This window comes from Notechis scutatus, chromosome Z (genome assembly GCF_049901735.1).
Source record: "Notechis scutatus isolate UNSWTSFEM ecotype Mainland chromosome Z, rNotScu1.2, whole genome shotgun sequence".
Classification (NCBI taxonomy): domain Eukaryota; kingdom Metazoa; phylum Chordata; class Lepidosauria; order Squamata; family Elapidae; genus Notechis; species Notechis scutatus.
The window spans coordinates 116,936,999-116,955,957 of record NC_142025.1 but is presented as its reverse complement, the minus strand read 5'-3'; the positions used below and the strand labels follow the sequence as shown (position 1 = coordinate 116,955,957).

The following is an 18,959-nucleotide window of genomic DNA, read 5'->3' as shown; positions in this document are numbered from 1 at the left end:
AGCTTGTTTGTTTTTTTGCAGACATTTCATTAGCCAACTAGTCCTTGACTAGCACTGATAATGTTACCTAGTTTGGATCATGAAACATCTACAAGAAAATAAGCAAGCTCAGAGAGCACCAAGGACCCTTCAGGTCAACCCTGAGCTACAAATAGTCTCCTTTATTGGTACTACACCAAGTTTTAATTGCTAGTATCTTGCATTGGGTATAAACTTTGCAATGGTTCAGAACCAATTCTAGATGTGATCAGAACTTACTGGGCTCCTTGGATGCAGGAGCTCAACCCCATTAGGTCGTCCTAAGGGATATTCTTGTTTAGACACTGCATTTTTCATTCCGTAGTCCTCGGCTTACGACCGCAATTGAGCCCAACATTTCTGTTGTTAAGTGGACGTCAAATGAGTTTTGGCCCTCTTTTATGGACCTCTCTTACCATGGTGGCTGTTGTGGCCCACCAGACTTAGACAGTGAGGAGGTTAGGGAGGAAATGGGGCCAGTCCTGGAGTCTGGGGAAGGTTCTGATGGATGCTCTGTGTCAGAAACAGAGATAGGGCTGTGTGACAGTTCTCAGCTGCCTTCAGAGTGGAGATAAGTGGGGAAGAAGAACAGCTGGAACCTGTTCCAGATGCGCATATGCGCAGAGCTGTCAGAACAATTAAGGAACGGGCCAACTCAGAAGGCACACGTGGAGGCTGAATGGCCCCTCCCTAGGGAATAAATAGAAGCAAAGGGGGAGTGGTGGATGCAGGAGACAATTAGTTCGCTTATTATTATGAAGATTTGCTTCGGCTTTGGAGACTCCTTTTCCAGGGGAAGCTCTCTTGGCCTGGCAACTATCCAAGGACTGATAAGGTCTGTTCTTGCACTTAACGGGACTTTTGTGTGTGTGAATGCCATGAATTCACAGTAACTAAATAAAGAGGGGTTAGTAGGACAAGGAGTCTTGTTTCTTGGTTCTGCTAAGCCCGGGTCAGAACAACGACTAAGGGAATCACCGTAGTGGTTAAGTCAGGAACATGGTTGTTAAGTGAATCCGGCTTCCCCATTGATTTTGCGACCCCAGGATACTGCAACGGTCATAAAATGACCCAGATGAATTCAAGCACCTGAATTTTGATCACGTGACCAAAGGGAATGCCACAATAGTCATAAGTATGAGAAATGGTCGTAAGTCACAATTTTCAGTGGTCTTGTAACTTCGAATAGTCACTAAATGAATGGTTGTAAGTTCGAGGATTACCCATACATTCAGGAAGGGGGAAAAAAAACCCAGGAGGGTGTAAGTACATATAGGCAGTCCTTGACTTAGGACCACAGTGGAGCCCAACATTTCTGTTGCTAAGTGAAACTTTTGTTAAGTGAGCTTTTTCCCCCACTTATGACCTTTCCTGACACCATTGTTAAGTGAATCTCTGCAGTTAAGTTGGCAACACGGTTGTTAAGTGAATCTTGCTTCCCCAGTGACTTTGCCCGCCAGAAGGTCGCATAAGGGGATCACACAACCCTGGGACGCTGCGACCGTCATAAAAATGAGTCAGTTGACAAGCTATCTAAATTTTGATGATGTGACCATGGGGATGCCGTAATGGTCAAAAGTGTGGGAAAACGGTCATAAGTCACATCTTTCAGTGCTCCTGTACCTTCTGTCACTAAATGAACTGTCGTAAGTTCAAGGACTTCCTGTACATTCAGAAAGGGAGATATTTAGAGGGTACAACCATGGATTGCAGTTTTAAAAAATAAAATTGCAAAAAGGAGCCAAAGCCATATCGGAGGGTTGTGACAAAAATGATGGACACGTTGCATTCCAAATATTCCATTTAAAATAATTAAAAGAAATTTATATATATCCCTGTCATAAGTACGGTACTTTCAACGAAGTCTCAAATAATAAATTAGAAAAGGGTCCATGGCAAGGGGTTGACAGGATAAGCCAGCCTCTCTTTCGGATGGTCAACTCTTCCATCACTGAGATTTGATTTCGGGATCCATCTCCGTCAGGACCGACAGGGACACTAACTGGATAATCCGAGTCACACGGGCTGGGAAAGAAAAGAAGATCGGTCAGCATTCGGGCAGAGAGCGACAATTCAGTGGAGAAAGAGATTCAGACTTGGAAATGTAAATAAGAAGGGATCTTTTATCATTTATGGGAGACGTGTGATAAAGACATTTCAGAACAAGGTTCATATCTTAATACAGAAAATTCTTAAAGCGAAGATAAAAAGAAACTTTTCTTTTGGAGTTGATGGAAAAAGACTTGGGGGAGGAATGGAACTTTGATCTTATATACCGTGTTTCCCGAAAATAAGACCCAGTCTTATATTATTTGAGGCTCCAAAATAAGAATTAGGGCTTATTTTCAGGGAAGTATAATATCAGGGTGATCAGCCTGGCTGGGTGCCACATTCCCCTGCCCCAGAGCATACACAAGAGACGGTGAGTGCATGATGTGAGCAGCAGCTACAGCCCACTGGCCATTTGGGCAGCACATTCTGGGACTGCGCAGCCCACACAGTGCAGGTGAGTTAATTACCTGTGGAAGCAGCAGATGGAAGCTGAGGTGGGGAAGCACGCGCAGACGTGGCACATGGGCCACAGAAAAGTTGAGAGTGGCCCGGAGTGGATGGGTAGCTGCGGAAGACTCATCTTCATGTGACGGCATCAGCAGCAGATGGAGGCAGAGGCATGGGGGGGCAATCCAGATGTGCGGGCCACAGGGAAATCAAGAGACACAAAGACGAGCCTCCCGTGGCTGGCCCCCTACTCCATGCCACTGTCTCCCAGCTTGCCTGAGGCCTGTGCAGCATGTTGGGATCACCTTCCTTCCTTCCCCTCCCCACCTCCATCTCAGCTGCTTCCTGCTCTGACCCATCAATTCTCAGCTTTCCACGGCCCACGCAGCACATCTGGATCACATGCCTCCCCTCCCCATTCCTCTGCCTCCATCTGCTGCTTGTATAGGGGATCAACTCACCTGCACTGTGTGGGCTATGGCTGCTGCCAGACACCATCGGGCCCTGTGCCCTCACCACCTCTGGTACTGGCCAGGCACACACACACCTACACTCACACACACCCACTGGCTGATGATGACCTTAACGGGGGCTTATTTGGGGAGTAGGGCTTCTATTAAAAAGGCAAAGTTTCCCCCGCACATCCATGCTAGTTGTTTCCAGCTCTGGAGGGCAGTGCTCATCTCAGTTTCTAAGCCGAAGAGCCAGCACAGTCCAAAGACGTCTCCATGGTCATGTGGCTGGCATGACTAAATGCTGAAGGGGCACGGAACGCTGTTACCCTCCCACCAAAGTGGTCCCTATTTTTCTACTTGCATTTTTACATGCTTTCGAACTGCTACGTTGGCAGAAGCTGGGAGCTTACTCCATTATGCAGCGCTAGGGATTCAAACTGCTGAATTGCCAACCTTCTGATCGACAAGCTCAGCATCTCAGCCACTGTATTCCTCGGGCTTGTATTAGAAGCACGCTAAAAAAAAACAGGTTAAGGCTTATTTTCTGGTTAGGTCTTATTTTTGGGAAAAACACGGGTATGTTGACAGCAGCAAGACTACTGTATGCACAAAAATGGAAGGACATTTTTATTCCCACCATGGATGTATAGCTACAGAAGCTGATGGAGGTGGCAAAGATGGTTAAATTGACCAATTTTTTCTTGATCAAAGAAAAAAATATAAGTGCTTTTGTTGAGAGAGAGAAAGAGAATGGCTGTTTCTTTGTTTTTGCAGTGATCCTGAGGAAGGAAATTTCTGTATTTCTTTGCTTGATATTGGTAGGTCAACCAATAAGATTGTGGTCAAGGATAGTGTGCTGAAGACCCTTGGTTTGAATTAGATAATATCTCTTTATTAACTCTCCCGCATTCTGCCTCTGAAATCCAAGTAGGCAGATAACAGAATAGCAAAATGAGAGTTGGGAGGGGCCTTGGAGGTCTTCTAGCCCAACCCCTTGCTCAAGCAGGAGATTCTATACCATTTCAGACAAGTGGCTGTCCAGTCTCTTCTTAAAAACCACTAGTGATGGAGCACCCACAACTTTTGGTGGCAAGCAGTCCCACTGGTTAATTGTTCTCACGGTTAGGAACTTTCTCCTTAATTTCAGGTTGCTTCTCTCCTTGATTAGTTTCTATCCGTTGCTTCTCATCCTGTCTTCAGGTGCTTTGGAGAATACCTTGACCCACCCCTCTTCTTTGTGGCAGCCCCTCAAACATTGGAAGAATACTATCATGTCACCCCAGTCCTTCTTTTCATTAAACTAGACATACCCAATTCCTGCCACAGTTCTTCGTATGTTTTAGACTCCACTCGCCTAACCATCTTCTCTACACTCTTTCTAGAGTCTCAGCATCTTTTTGTATATCATGGCAACCAAAACCTTATGCAATATACCAGGTGTGGAATATTGCATCCAGTATTGGTCACCACGATATTTATATAAATGATGCTGAGATCTTCGCATGGTATTGCTTAATTTGTGGGATTGTGTTGTGTTCTTCCATCCTCTGTGAAGATAGATGTTCTTTTGAATATTTGCAAAGGGGCCAAAAAATGCCTGTCAATCTATTTATTCCCATGTTTACAGTTTCTTCCTCTCGTAGTCTTTTGGGAATTTTACCACTGAAGGGAGACATCAGAAATCCCTACAGTAAAAGCTCCAATTCACTCACCCGTCATTCGCCGTAAGCAGCTTGGTCTCTTCTGATCTGGGACCCGTACCACCAGGAAGTAAACCGGAAGTCCAGACGCCGCGATGGCAATGCCAATGGCCGAATTGATGGGGTCGGTGTAGAGCGGTACAGCCACCAGGAAGATGGTACAGAGGCAGAAAATGATGGGGAAAATGATGGTCAACTAAAGGAAACAGAAGCGGGAATTGGTTGAAGTCTCCTATTGCTGCAGAAATCTCACAATTCCACCCACCCATCACTTAATTACTGCACAATTTGCTTAACAACTGCAGCAACTCGCTTAGTGACCTTGGCCACAAAAAAATCATAAAATGGGGCAAAAGTCACCTTGATTGGTAATGGGAACTTTGGCCTCCCTCCATTAAAGTCATAAGTCGAGGACTACCTGTATAGTTACCAAGGTGACCTGTGGCAATGGAGGTTTCATATATTACACAGCTAACATCCCTCTACCTTGAGTGGACGTTCTCTAGATGGTTCCTTCCAGCGAAGATACAGTTGTCCTGCGATGGACAGGCCCACAAAGAACCAGTAGCTGAAGCTGTAGTAGTTGATGAGTTGAAAGATGTCTTCCACACAAAGATAAATCAGAGCCATGGCTCCCTAAGACAGACAGACACCAGAAGAAAAGCCAAGTTCAACAGGATTAGCAGAATAAAATTTTGGTTTTTCCAATAGAACATCTAGAAATGAGTAAGTGAATATAACTAGAAGCCAGCAACGGGTTTGTTAAAAACAGATCATGCCAAACCAATCTTATTTAATTCTTCAACATAGTGACTAAATTAGTGGACCAGCAAAATGCTGTGGACATAGTATACTTAGACTTCAACAAAGGCATTCAACAAGGTAGACCACAACTTAGTTCTTGGTAAACTACCCTGTTTCTCCAACAATACGGCCTCCCCCAATAGGAAATCCCAGCATGTTTTATAGGCATGAAATGAAATTAAGCCCCTCCCCCCAAATTAAGGCCTATATTAAAACATGCGAAATGGGGGGGAATGGTGGGGGGCTTGCCACTAGGAAGTACTTTTGTTGCACACCCGGATATGGCGCTGCCTGCGTTGGACCCCGATACGAAGTGCCCCACCAATGCAGAGGTCAACATCCAAGCCATCGCTGCCCGCCCGCTCGAAGATGCAAAGGGGGGGGGAATTAAGTCACCCTCGAAAAGACGGCCCAGCCATTTTTGGGGGGCTCAAAAAAAAAAAAGACCCGGCCTTATTATATGAGAAACACGGTAGAAAAAAGTGGGATAGATAGTGACATCATCAGATGGATTTGTAACTGGCTCAACGAGTAGTCCTTAATGGGCCTAGGTCTACATGGAGGGAAGTAAGGAGGGGGGTCCCGCAAGGTTCCGTGTTAGGCCCAGTACTCTTCGATATCTTCATAAATGACTTAGATGAGAGAACAGAAGAGGGACTCATCAAATTTGCAGGTGACACTAAGCTGTCAGGAATAGCCAATACCCCGAAGACAAGCTCAGGATCCAAAAAGACCTTAATAGACTTGAACAATGGGCCCGATCCAACAACATACAGGGAGATATACCTGGTGGGACCCAGAAGAAGGGCCTTCTCCATGGTGGCTCCCTCTCTCATTCCCCCATAGATTAGACTGGCCCCACTCTTCTGGAAGGCACTGAAGACCTGGTTCTGCCAGCAGGCCTGGGAACGCAGAGTGGGATGGAACCTATTGAATAGCTTGTATGATGTGTTGTTGTCAGGGCAGGGGTTGGGGGTTATTTTATTATTTATTAATTTTATATGATTCTCTCTTTTGTTAATTTTATTGGGTTTTTTATGTTTTTATATTCCTCTAAGCCGCCTAGAATCACCATGTGCGAATAGGCAATATAAATCTATAAATAAACATGAAATTTAATGTGGAGAAAAGCAAGGTTTTACACCTGGATAGGAAGAACCAAAGGTACAAGTACAGATTAGGTGAAACCTGGCTCAAAAACAGGAACTGTGAGAGGGACCCTGGGGTCTAAGTGGACGATCACTGAAACAGGAGCCAGCCGTGTGTGGCAGCAGCCAAAAAGGCTAATACAATTCTGGGTTGTACAAACAGAGGCATAGAATCAAAAATCACGTCAAGTATTAGTACCCCTTTATAAAGCCTTAGTAAGGCCACACATGGAATGCTGCATCCAGTTTTGTCACCAACATTACAAAAAAAATGTTGAGACTCTGGAAAAAGCGCAAAGACTAAGATATTCAAACTAAGATGATCAAAGGCTTTGAAGACTTAAACCATAGGAAGAATGGTTGCAGGATTTGGGTATGGCTAGTGTAAAGAAGGACCAGGGAGGCCACGATAGCAGTCTTCCAGTATTTGAGGGGTTGCCACAAAGAGGAGGGGGGGGTCAATTTATTTCCCAAAGCACCAGAGGGACAAGAAACAATGGATGTAAACTCATTGAGAGAAGCAACCTGGAATTAAGAAACTTCCTAACAGGGAAGATGATTAACCAGTGGAACAGCTTACCACCAGAAATTGTGGGTGCTTCATCACTGAGCGATTTTAAGAAGAGACTGGACAGCCACTTGTCTGAAATGGTATAGGGTCTCCTGCTTGAGCAGGGGGTTGGACTAGAAGACCTCCAAGGCCCCTTCCAACTCTCTGATTCTCTATTCTTCTTCTCGAACCATGGAAATCCCCACTTGATGGTTCATTCCTCTTCCAAGGGCGGTCCTGCTTGCCCACAGTTTCCTAAACAGCTGAGCAGTGGGCTTGCAGGGTGAGATACAGTAGTTGGAGCGAATTCAGGTGATTCAATCGATAAAAAGTGAGGCCTCCAGATGTCTAACGCTGCCTTGGTTGGAAGAAACTTCAACTAGCTGGCCAATTCCTGCATCTGCGGGAAAAGTAGGTGTGAACAGTCAGCCGGCGGCTATGTGTAGAAACCACAAGTTCAGTACCAAGAAGGAAGATTAATATCATACGTCATTAATCATTCTCTAATATGATTCTAGTCATCCATCATGGAGATCCCCGCAGTGTCATGGGACAGACATAGACATAATTGGAGTCATGAATTGTTGCTCCGGAGAAATGCCTTGCACTTTTTAAGTGACCAGTCAATCAGAATAGAGATGGAAGGGACCTTGAAGATCTTCTAGTCCAACCCCCTGCTCGAACAGGAGACCCTACACCGTCTCAGACAAGTGACTGTGCAGTCTCTTCTTAAAAACCTCCGGTGATAAAGCACCCACAACTTCTGGTGGCAGGCTGTTCCACTGGTTAATTGTCCTTCCTGTTAGGGAGTTTCACCTTAATTCCAGGTTGTTTCTCTCCTTGATTAGTTTCCACCCATTGTTTCTGGTCCTGCCTTCAGATGCTTTGGAAAATAAATCGACCCTCTTCTCTTTGGGGAAGCCCTTCAAATACTGAAAGATTGCTATCATGTCACCCCTAATTCTTCTTTTCTCTAGATTAGCCAAACCCAATTCCTGTAACCGTTTTTTGTATGTTTTAGTCTCCAAGCCTTTGATCATCTTAGTTGCTCTTCTCTGCACTTTTTCCAAAGTCTCTCTTTTTTTTGTAATGTGGTGACCAAAACTGGATACGGTACTCCAGGTATGGCCTCACCAAGTCTTTATAAAGGGGCACGAATACTTCACGTGATTTTGATTCTATGCCTCTGTTTGTACAACCAAGGATTGTATTAGCCTTTTTGGCTGCTGCCGCACATGGCTGGCTCCTGTTTAAGTGATCGTCCACTAGGACTCCAAGGTCCCTCTCACAGCTCCTGTTTTTCAGCCAGGTCTCTCCTAATCTGAGCTCACACAGATTTTTCCTACCCAGGTGTAAAACTTTGTTTTTCTCCACATTAAATTTAATGTTGTTGGACAGGGCCCCTTGTTCAAGTCTGTCCAGATCTTTTTGGATCCTGAGCTTCTCTTCTGAGGTGTTGGCTGTTCCTGTCAGCTTAGTGTCATCTGCAAGATGAGTTCTCCTTCTGTTCTCTCATCTAAGTCGTTTATGAAGATATTGAAGAGTACTGGGCCTAAGGCAGAACCTTGTGGTCCCCCGCTGCTTACTTACTTCCATGCAGACGTAGCACCATTAAGGACTACTTGTTGAGTACGATTTGTCAGCCAGTTACAAATCCATCTGGTGCTGCCTATCCCACATTTTTCTACCTTACCAAGAAGTAGGTTGTAGTCTATGCCTTGCTGAGGTATAAATATACTATATGCACCGTTCAACAGTTAGAGAAGATAATTGCTTCTTCTACTGGGCAAACCACTCAAGATAACTAGGAAAAGGGACAGAGGGGATTTAAGGCTGATTCCTTTCTCTCCACCAAGCCAACTGGATCCATGCACACATTCTCACGCGGTACCCTAGGACTCACATTAAAAAGCAGGGCTGGCACAGGGGTGAACCGTTCTACGTGGATCATGCAAATGGCATCTGGCAGCTGTCCTTCCCGGGAGCCAACAAAAAACAATCTGTTAAGAAAGAATGAATGAGCGTCTTAAGTTGCCCTGTTGGTCCTCAAAGCCACTTCAAAAGGCAGAGATGCACAACTCCTAAAACATACAGAGAACAGTTGCAGGAACTGGGTACGACTAGTCTAATAAAAAGAAGGACCAGGGGAGACATGATAGCAGTGTTCCAATATCTCAGGGGCTGCCACAAAGAAGAGGGAGTCAAGCTATTCTCCAAAGCACCTGAAGGAAGGACAAGAAGCAATGGCTGGAAACTAATCAAGGAGAGAAGCAACCTAGAACTAAGGACAGTTAGAACAATTTGTCAGTGATGGTGTAGTGGTTAGAATGCAGTACTGCAGGCTACTCCAGCTGACTGCCAGCAGTTCGGTAGTTCGATCCTGACTGGCTCAAGGTGACTCAGCCTTCCATCCTTCTGAGGTCAGTAAAATGAGGGCCCAGATTGTTGGGGGCAATAGGCTGACTCTGTAAAACTGCTTAGAGTGGGTATATGTGTAAGTCCTATGAAGCGGTATATAAGTCTAAGTGCTAGTGGGAAGGAAGGAAGGAAGGAGGGAGGGAGGGAGGGAGGGAGGGAGGAAGGAAGGAAGGAAGGAAGAGCTGTGGTGGTGGCACAGTGGTGAGACTACAGGATTTCAGGCAAACTCTGCATTCCCCCAGCCAGCAGTTCAATCCTAACTGGCTCAGGTTTGATTCATCCTTCCAGCCGTCCGAGGTGGGTAAAATGTAGACCCAGATCGTTGGGGACATTAGGCTGACTCTGTAAAACCACTTAGACAGGACAGTCAAGCACCATGAAGCAGTATATAAGTCTAAGTGCTATTGCTAACCAGCGGAACAATTTACCTCCTGAAGTTGTGGATGCTCCAACACTGGATGTTTTTAAGAAGAGATTGGATTGGATTTTGTCTGAAATGGCATGGGGTCACCTGCTTGAGCAGAGTGTGGGTGTCTGTGTGTCTGTGTCTGTGTGTAGTAGAGGTGTCCAAGGTGGAGCCTCAGGACAGCCAAAACGGGGGGCCATGCCACACATCCCTGCACCCTGTTTTGGGCCTATGAAGCCTCCCTGGAGCCTCCTGGGAGCCAAAATGGGGCATGGGGGGGGGGTTGTACATCATCCTCCCCCCGCATGCCCCATTTTGGGCCTAGCAGGCCTCTCTGCATTTACCTGGGAGCTAGAATTAGGTGCCTGGGGACTCCTGAGAGGGGAGGGGAGGGGAGGGGCAAGGCAGGGCCAGCTGGTCTTCAGAACTACTGGTTCGCTGAACTGGATGTAAAATTAATATCCGGTTCGCCGAACCAACCCGAATCCCACCCTTGCCAAGGTCACTTCCAAATTTTTTATTCTGTTAGGTCTGACCTAAGGACATTTCAGACATTGCACGACTCCCCTAGCAGCATCTCTGAAACTGTATAAAAATCCATGTACCCCTCAAATCAATTCGTCAGCTGACCCAGAACCACAAACCCTGCTGGTTCTGCTTCATCATTAACACCCACTTTCCAATCAGCCTCCATGTCGTTTTCCCCAGCTTGGAAGCGAAGCAGAGGGATATTTCTCCCAGCCATAGCAAAAGGGGATCACGTGACCCCGGGAGACTGCAACCATCATAAGTAGGAGTCAGTTGACAAGCATCTGAATTTGGATCACGTGACCGTGCAATGGTCATAAGTGTGAAAAATGGTCATGAGTCCTTTTTTTTTTCCACTGCCGTTGTAACTTGGAATGGTCACTGAATGACCTGTTGTAAGTTTGAGGACTAGATGAGTATTAGGTGGAGTATTATTTATTCTCCTGCAACTGGTCCCTTAAAGCAGAAGTTTAAAACTTATTTTGGGAAGATCCTTAAGAAGCAAAAAAAACATACTTCAAATATACCACAATGGTTTACCTGGAAGCAGCTAGAATAGAAGCATTAAGGCCTCCGAAGCAGGACAGGGCCACAGCAAGGGGTATGGTCCAACTCATCACTCCAAAAACTTGATCGCCAAAAGTCTAGGAGGGAAAAAGAGATTTCTTCTATAAGCTGCGGGCACTGACTTTATGCCAGAGCAGGAATGGACAATTATGATTTATGATCTGTGGACTTCAACTCCTAGAATTCCTTGGCTGGCTCAGGAATTCTGGGACCTGAAGTCCCCACAAAGCCAGAAAGCAGACGCAGTTGCCCACCCCTGGCTTAGAGGAACCATTGGGTGATGTCCACCATCAACAATTTGGGGAAACTTGAAACGTGATGCCATTCAGGTACAGGTAGTCCTCGATTTAAACACAACCACAACCAGGAACCAGAATTTCCGTTGTTCAGCAGGCTGTGCCCAATTCTTTTTCAGCCTTTTTGCCGTGGCTGGGCCTGTCACCTCCTCCGGCAGCCGAATCAGATGAGGAGGAGGCATGGGAGTCATGGTCAGCATCATGCCAATCTGAGAGCTCCGAGAGGGAAGAGGAAATGGAGCTGGCAGAGAGAGAGAAAGAGACAGGCAGAGCCTGGGCCGTCAGATGGAGAGTCAACAGCCCCAAGGTTTGGAGGTGGCTGATGGGGAAGAGGAGGAGCAGCTGGGTCCAGAGCGTGTGAAATGGCCTTGGAAGCCATTTTTTACTTGGAAGCTTTGCAGCTGTCACATTCAGGGCCTGGGAATTTGGGAGGGGGGATTTCATAGTGGGGTAAAAGACTAGACACAACAACATTCTTTCTCAGATAGTCAAGGTCATGTTGCCCTGCACCTGGAGGGGAGGGTCTGGAGGAAGGTCTCCAGTTGGGACGAAGATTTGATTGGGCCATGTGATGGACTGATGAGTGCAGAGGATAGATCTATGATTTCTTTTTCGGGAAGGGAAAACCCTGAACTCTCAGATCCGGGTTTTCCAAGATGTGTCAATATGACCACTCAAATAAAATGGAACTTTAAGAAATTGTTTGTCTCAGAATTTATTAGTTTGGAGTTGGTTAGTTGGAATGCTGTCAGAGTTTATCTTCCAGGATTTCCTTTGCAAGTGTGGGGGGGGGGAGAGGCGGAGCCTGGGCCATCCATCAGCCTCCACATGGAGAGTCAACAGCCCCAAGGTTTGGAGGTGACTGGTGGGGAAGAGGAGAAACAGCTGGGTCCAGAGCATGTGAAATGGCCTTGGAAGCCATTTTTTACTTGGAAGCTTCAAGGCTGCCACATTCAGGGCCTGGGAATTTGGGAGGGGGGATTTCACAGTGGGGTAGAAGACTAGACACAACAACATTCTTTCTCAGAGAGTCAAGGTCATGTTGCCCTGCACCTGGAGGGGAGTGAGTGGGGGGATGTCTCCAGTTGGGACAAAGATTTGATTGGGCCATGTGATGGACTGAAGGACGCAGAGGATGGGTCTATGATTTCTCTTTCAGGAAGGGAAAACCCAGAACTCTCAGATTCGGGTTTTCCCAGATGTGCCAATATGACCACTCAAATAAAATGGAACTTTGAGGAATGGTTTGTCTCGGAGTTTATTGGTTTGGAGTTGGTTAGTTGGACTGCCGACAGAGCTCCCCTTCCAGGACTTCCTTTACAAGTGTGGGGAGAGAGAGAGAGAGGGAGAGATTCCTGGTGTGTTGACACCATTTCAGGGGGAAAGGGAGCAAGTGTCACTTTCCATGGGACTTAAGAGATTTGTTAACCTGCTCTGCGTGTGAGACACTTTTTGCCGGGGGCTGCTGGCGCTCCTAATAAAGGGAACATTCAGTTAAATACAGAGGGCTTGGCGAGTTTGGGAGTTGGGTCAGAACACGTGGTTTAACGAATCCAGCTTCCCACACCGGCTTTGCTTGTCTTGAAGCTGGCTGGCAGGGTTGCAAGTGGCGATCCCACAACTCCAGGACGCTGCCATCATCAGAAATACATGCCGGTCTCCTAAATTCTGATCAGCTATGGGGATGGTGCGACAGTCGTAAGTGTGAGGACCTGTCACAGGTCCATTTTTGCAGCGCTGTTGTTGATTTGAAAAGTCACTAAAGGAATAGTCATTAGGTCGAGGATTACCTGGTGTACACTGAGATATGATCTGATATAAAGTGAGGATTTCCCACCTCTATTATCAGACTCCAGTTCCCATAAACCACAGCATTCTAGCTCAGCATTGTTGGAACCTTTCACTATTTCCCGTCACTGCTATTGCAGAGACACTCTGGAAATGTTTCTTGGGCCATGATGAATTTCTCCCCAGAATTCCTGGATTAAAGCGTTTTTTAAGAAGAGTTCTTACCCTCTGATTCCTGGGAATTCAGTCATTTTAGGGATTTTTTTTTAAAAAAACAATTTTTTAAGGCAGCCCTGGCGACTTTAAGACCTGTGGACTTCAACTCCCAGAATTCTTCGGCCAGCCATGCACTATTTTAAGACTAAGCACGTCATTTAGTCATCATCTTCATTTAACAACCCCATAATCTCTTGCAGGGTGGCATCTGGGCAACTGAATGGAGCTAGCAGAGTGTTTTACTGGCTGGATGCCCTTCCTGTTGCCAATGCGGACTTTTGTTCAGCAGTTATATTCTCATTGTGCCCAGAGAGAGAAATATCTGCCTCTATCTAGGATCGAACTCACAGCTCCACCTCTAGGCCACCACACCACTCCAAGCATGTCTTTTAATGGCATTGTACAATATGTGGTCCCCTAGTTAAATGACTGTTTAAAGCAGGCCTGTCCAACCTCGGCCACTTTATTGTGGTTCGCTGGCAGCATGCGCGGACGGATGAGGTCTCGGAGAGTGAGGACTCAGATGAGGGGCCTGTGTGTGAGGCAGGGATGGGGCCAGGACTATCAGAGAGTGGAATGCTGCCTTCGGAGCTTGTGGAGGCTGGCAGCAATGGTGCAGAGGACCCCGAGGAGCCTGTGCCCAGTACACATGCGCGCAGGGTTGCTCAAAGGAAAGAGCAGCTGCAGCAGCACGGGCGACTCGGGAGTAAAGCTGCAAGGTAATGGCCCCTCCTTTAAGGGATAAAAGCCAGCCCCCAGAGGTAGGATTCTTTGCTGGAAGCAAAGAAGTTATTGCACTTCAAGTCCTGTGGAAGTTTGGACTATTCTGGTTTGTGTTTGGAGACTTTTGGTTCTGATTATTTCCTTGCAATTTAATCTAGTGTTCTTGGCAGCCTTGCACAACCTTGGCAAGGCTTGTTCTTATCTGGGACGATTAGTTTTTAATAGTGAAACTGTGAATGAACGGAATTTACAGAGAAGCATTAAAAAGGTTTTGCTTTTATCTCTGTTTGGTGTTTGCTTACTTTGAACGAGGCTTGGGTCAGAACACACTTTAAGACCTGTGGACTTCAACTCCCAGAATTCCCCAGCCAGCCAAGCTCTATGACAAGACTAAGGACATTATTTAATGGCATTGTACAATACATGGGGGGGGTTGTCTTTTAATGACCCCGTAATCCCTTGCATTGGAGTCGGGACAACTGAATGGAGCTGAGTGTTTAGTGGCCGGATGCCCTTCCTGTTGCCAATGCAGAGTTATATTTAGCAGATATGCCCAGAGAGAGAAATATCTGCCTCTATCGAAGATTCAAACTCGCAGCCTCCTGATTGTGAGGCGAAAGCTCCACCTCTAGGCCACCGCACTCAGCTGGGAAATTCTGGGAGTTGAAGTCCATGAGTCTTAAAGTGGCCAAAGGTTGAACAAACCGTGCTTTAGGGACAATCGCTACTGGATTTCAGGGACCCATCTCAGGAATGGGAAGAGATGTGCTTACTAACCACAGCCACGGCATCGCTCGACAGGATCTCCATCTTGCTCAGGACCGTGTAGTAGGCCACGTTGGTCATGATGTAGATCACCGTGACGATCGGCATGGATATCCCAATGGAGAGGGGAAGGTTCCTACGGAGTGGCAGGAAAGAGAATATTGTCACGTTTAGTGTCTCTGCTGCGGCTATGCACAGATTCTGAAAATTCTGGCCGGCCATCCGCTTCAGAGGAGTCCAGGCTAGGAGAGACAGCTTGAAAAACTAAATGTATGTATTTATTTGGGGTCTTTTTTTTTTAAACCCTGCCTTTATTGTTTTTTTATAAGCAAGTCAAGGTGGTGAAGATATCTACTGCTCCTTCCTCCTCCATTTTGCCCACAACAACAACTCTGTGAGGTGAGTTGGGCTGAGAGAAAATGATTGGCCCAAGAGAGTTGATTTTTATGTCTAAGACAGGACTAGAACTCACAATCTCCTGGGGATTGGCCCAAAGTCACCCAGCTGGCTTTCATGCCCAAGATGGAACTAGAATTCACAGTCTCAGATAACAGATAATCAGAATTGGAAGGGATCTTTTAGGTCATCTAGTCCAACCCCCAAGCCGGAGAACTTACACCATTTCTGACAAATGGCAGTCCAATCTCTTCTTGAAGGTCTCAAGTGATGGCACCCCCACCACTTTTAAGGGCAACTTCTGTTCCATGGGTTGATGGTTCTCACTGTCAGAAAATTCCTCCTTATTTCCAGGTTGAATCTCTCCTTGTTCAGTTTCCATCCATTATTCCTTGTCTGACCTTTGGGTGCTTTGGAAAATAGCTTGACCCCCCTCCTCTCTGGGGCAGCCCCTCAAATATTGGAAGACAGCTATCCTGTCTCCCCTGGTCCTTCTCTTCACTAGAGTAGACTAGCCATGCCCAGTTCCTGTAACCGTTCATCGTATGTTTTAGTCTCCATCCCCTAATCATCCTGGTTGTTCTTCTCTGCACTCTTTCTAGAATATCAACATCTTTTTTATAATGTGGTAACCAAAACTGGATGTCTCATGGAGATTGGCCCAAAGTCACCCAGTTGGCTTTTGTGCCCAAGATGGAACTAAAACTCACGGTCTCCTGGGGGATTGGCCCAGAGTCACCTAGCTGGCTTTTATGCATGGTTCATGGTTTCTAGGCCAGCCCCTACACCAAACCCGCTTTGGCTAAATTTCTTGGCTAAGTTTTCATATTTCCTTCACTTCTAGTGGCAATGAGTTCTCCTGGCTTTCCTTTCATTTCATAAAGGACGGGGAGCAAATCCCAACACCCAGTTGGGAATTCATTTCTTCCTTCAGTTAATTTTTTTAAAAAAAATCTCTGCTCAGTGGGAAAGCTCCTGCTTCCTTCCATTTCATATTCAGACTTTCTAGTCTTCCAAAAGACCTCATGGGGGGGTGTTCAAGGTTTCTCTTTGAAAATTGCAAAATTTTCTTGTTTGCTTTTTTCCTCTTTAAAAATGAAAATGTTTAATTTTCAAAGCATTCTACTTTGATAAGAGCTGTGCTGCAATGCCTAGCTTTGCCCAACAGGTGGCATTTGCTCTCCACCTTATTCCTCCCAAATAAAACTCTAAGAATTAGAATTAAGGAAAGAACAAAGCTGGGTATTTCATAGAATCATGGACCTCAGAGGTCTTCTAGTCCAACCCCCTGCCCAAGGGAGCTTTTGAGAGTCTGGCACTCGCCTGGCATGCTGGCACCTGTGTGCATTGAACAAATAAGTAAGTAATAAAGCCCTTAATCACCGTTCAAAGCAGACAGTTCTCGACTTATGACCCCAATGGAGACCAAAATTTCCGTTGCTAAGTGAGACAGTTAAATGAGTTTTGCCCCATTTTACAGCCTTTCTTGTTAAACGAGTCGGCATGGTTATCAAGCGAATCTGGCTTTCCCCATCGACTTCGCTTGTCAGAAGGTCACAGCCTGTCCTACCTCGCAGGGATGATGTTATGGAGGACAAGAGGAGGAGGAAACACCACGCACGGTGCCTTGTGTTCCAAGACAGAAAATAAATCAAATCAATGGCTGGAAACCCATCAAGGAGAGAAGCAACCTGACATTAAGGAGAAAGTTCCCAACAGGGAAGACAATTAACCAGTGGAACAGCTTGCCACCAGAAGTCGTGGGCATTCCATCACTGGAGGTTTTTAAGAAGAGACTGAACAGCCACTTGTCGAAAATGGTAGAGGGTCTCCTGCTTGTGCAGGGGGTTGGACTAGAAGACCTCCAAGGACCCTTCCAGCTCTATTCTATTCTGTTCTTCTAGTCTGTTTTTCTGTTTTATTCTATTCTAATTCTATTCTATTCTTTATTCTATTTTATTCTGTTATTCTGTTCTATTCTGTTATTCTATTTTATTCTGCTATTCTATTTCTATTCTATTCTATTGTATATTGTATTCTATTCTATTCAAGCCAACATGTTTAATTTCGACATAGAGAACTGTCTCTCTGTGCTGGTAAAAGACCTCCAAGGTCCCTTCCAACTCTAGTATTCTATGAAAATGTGGGGGAAAATTCTATTATATGACCCAGAGAAACAGCACAGTCTAGTTGAGATGTATATATGCATCTACGTGGCGAGGAACACAGGGCTAGGCCATGTGAATTCCGGCACCCAAGGAAGAGAAGGATCCTTCAGCCAACGAGAGACTCCTGCCAACTTTAATCTCCAGCAAGGAATTTATTGACGGGAGAGACAAAGTCTGAAGAACAAGGAAGGGCCAGTTGATTGGGTTCAATTTCCCTCCTTCAATTGTCCCCTTTTGGGAGGGGGAGCATAAAAATAATTCCTAAGGTCGTTCCAGGGAAACGGGTGGGGAAAGCACATTGCAATCTCCTTCTGGAGGTGGGATGGGAGTGTTCTGACCTAGGCTTCACAAAATCACAAAGAAGACTCCTTGTCCCGATAAAACCCTTTTTACTTAGGTTAAAGGGAATTCCTCTCCAGCAAAGTCCCGGCAAATAGTCTTTCATGAGATTTCACAACTACTATCTTCTAAACGCCATGCTGTAGCAGCAATTACTTGGCAAGAAGCCAGAAACAGATCTTCACCCTAATGAATTGAATTGATTGTCTCCTGCAAACCCCACTCCCCTTTCGCTCCTCTTTTATTCCTTCTGGGAGGGGCCATTCACCCTCCACCTGAGCCTTTACTCCTGAGTCGGCCCTTGTTCCTTAACTGTTCCCTTCTCCTGGCAGCTCTGTGCATGCGCACACTGGGAACAGGCTCCAGCTGTTCTTCTGCCCCACTGATGTCCGACTCCACTGATAACTGTCAAATGGCCCTGGCCCCATCTCTGCCTCTCTGTGAGCCCTCATCAGAGCCTTCCCTAGACTCCAGGACTGGCCCATGTTCCTCCCCAGCCTCCTCACTGTCCAAGTCTGCCGCCAGCTCTGCTGGCTGCTGGCAGCCCACAACAGGGAGCACGCCAAACCCAGTGATCTCACAGGCTTGGGCCGAGTGAAAACCCATCCGACTGTTGGCGGGACTGACCTTTCAGGGTTCTTGATCTCTTCCGTGACAAAATTTAGGGTGTCCCATCCAGAATAGGAGAAGAGGGCAGAGTAGAGAGCCAGTGCGATGCTGCCCACGTCCCACGCAGAGCCCTCGAAAGTGTCAGTTAAGTTCTCTGAGCGTCCTGCGGGAGAAGAGTGGAGGGTTTAGCCCAAAATAACATAGAACACCAGTAGTCCTCGACTTATGACCGCAAGCGAGCCCCCAAGTTTCTGTTGCTAAGTGAGACAACGGGTTAAGATAACCGTTGTGGGATTTTTCTGGGCTAAGTGGATCGCCGCCGTTCTTCAGTTAGGAACACAGTCGTTAAGCGAATCCGGGCTTCCCCGTGGACTTTGTTTGTCAGGACAGTTGCAAAAGGGGATCACATGACTCCGCCCCTCCCCCCACCCTAGGGATGCTGCAATCGTCGTAAATACGGGTCAGTGGCGAAGCGTCTGAATTATTAGAAGAATTAAAATTAGAGTTAGAATTATTAGAAGAATAAGAATTGGAAGAATTAGAATTAGCATTAGAATTATTAGTAT

At 46.2% G+C, this 18,959-nt stretch overlaps 1 protein-coding gene across 2 annotated transcripts in view; it reads right to left on the bottom strand.

Annotated features, from left to right (window-relative positions):
* Window positions 1-1,806: 1,806 nt before the first annotated feature.
* Window positions 1,807-18,959, bottom strand: part of SLC7A7 (solute carrier family 7 member 7) — a 38,110-nt gene continuing 20,957 nt past the window's right edge. For both annotated transcript variants that reach the window (XM_087945617.1, XM_026683066.2), the window contains 7 exons: window positions 18,412-18,556; window positions 14,894-15,017; window positions 11,067-11,170; window positions 9,078-9,174; window positions 5,159-5,308; window positions 4,685-4,868; window positions 1,807-2,043 (listed from right to left, as the gene is read on the bottom strand). In XM_087945617.1, the coding sequence (XP_087801743.1) occupies window positions 1,967-2,043; window positions 4,685-4,868; window positions 5,159-5,308; window positions 9,078-9,174; window positions 11,067-11,170; window positions 14,894-15,017; window positions 18,412-18,556 (881 nt within the window). In that variant the 3' untranslated portion in view covers window positions 1,807-1,966. The remainder of the gene's footprint in view (window positions 2,044-4,684; window positions 4,869-5,158; window positions 5,309-9,077; window positions 9,175-11,066; window positions 11,171-14,893; window positions 15,018-18,411; window positions 18,557-18,959) is intronic.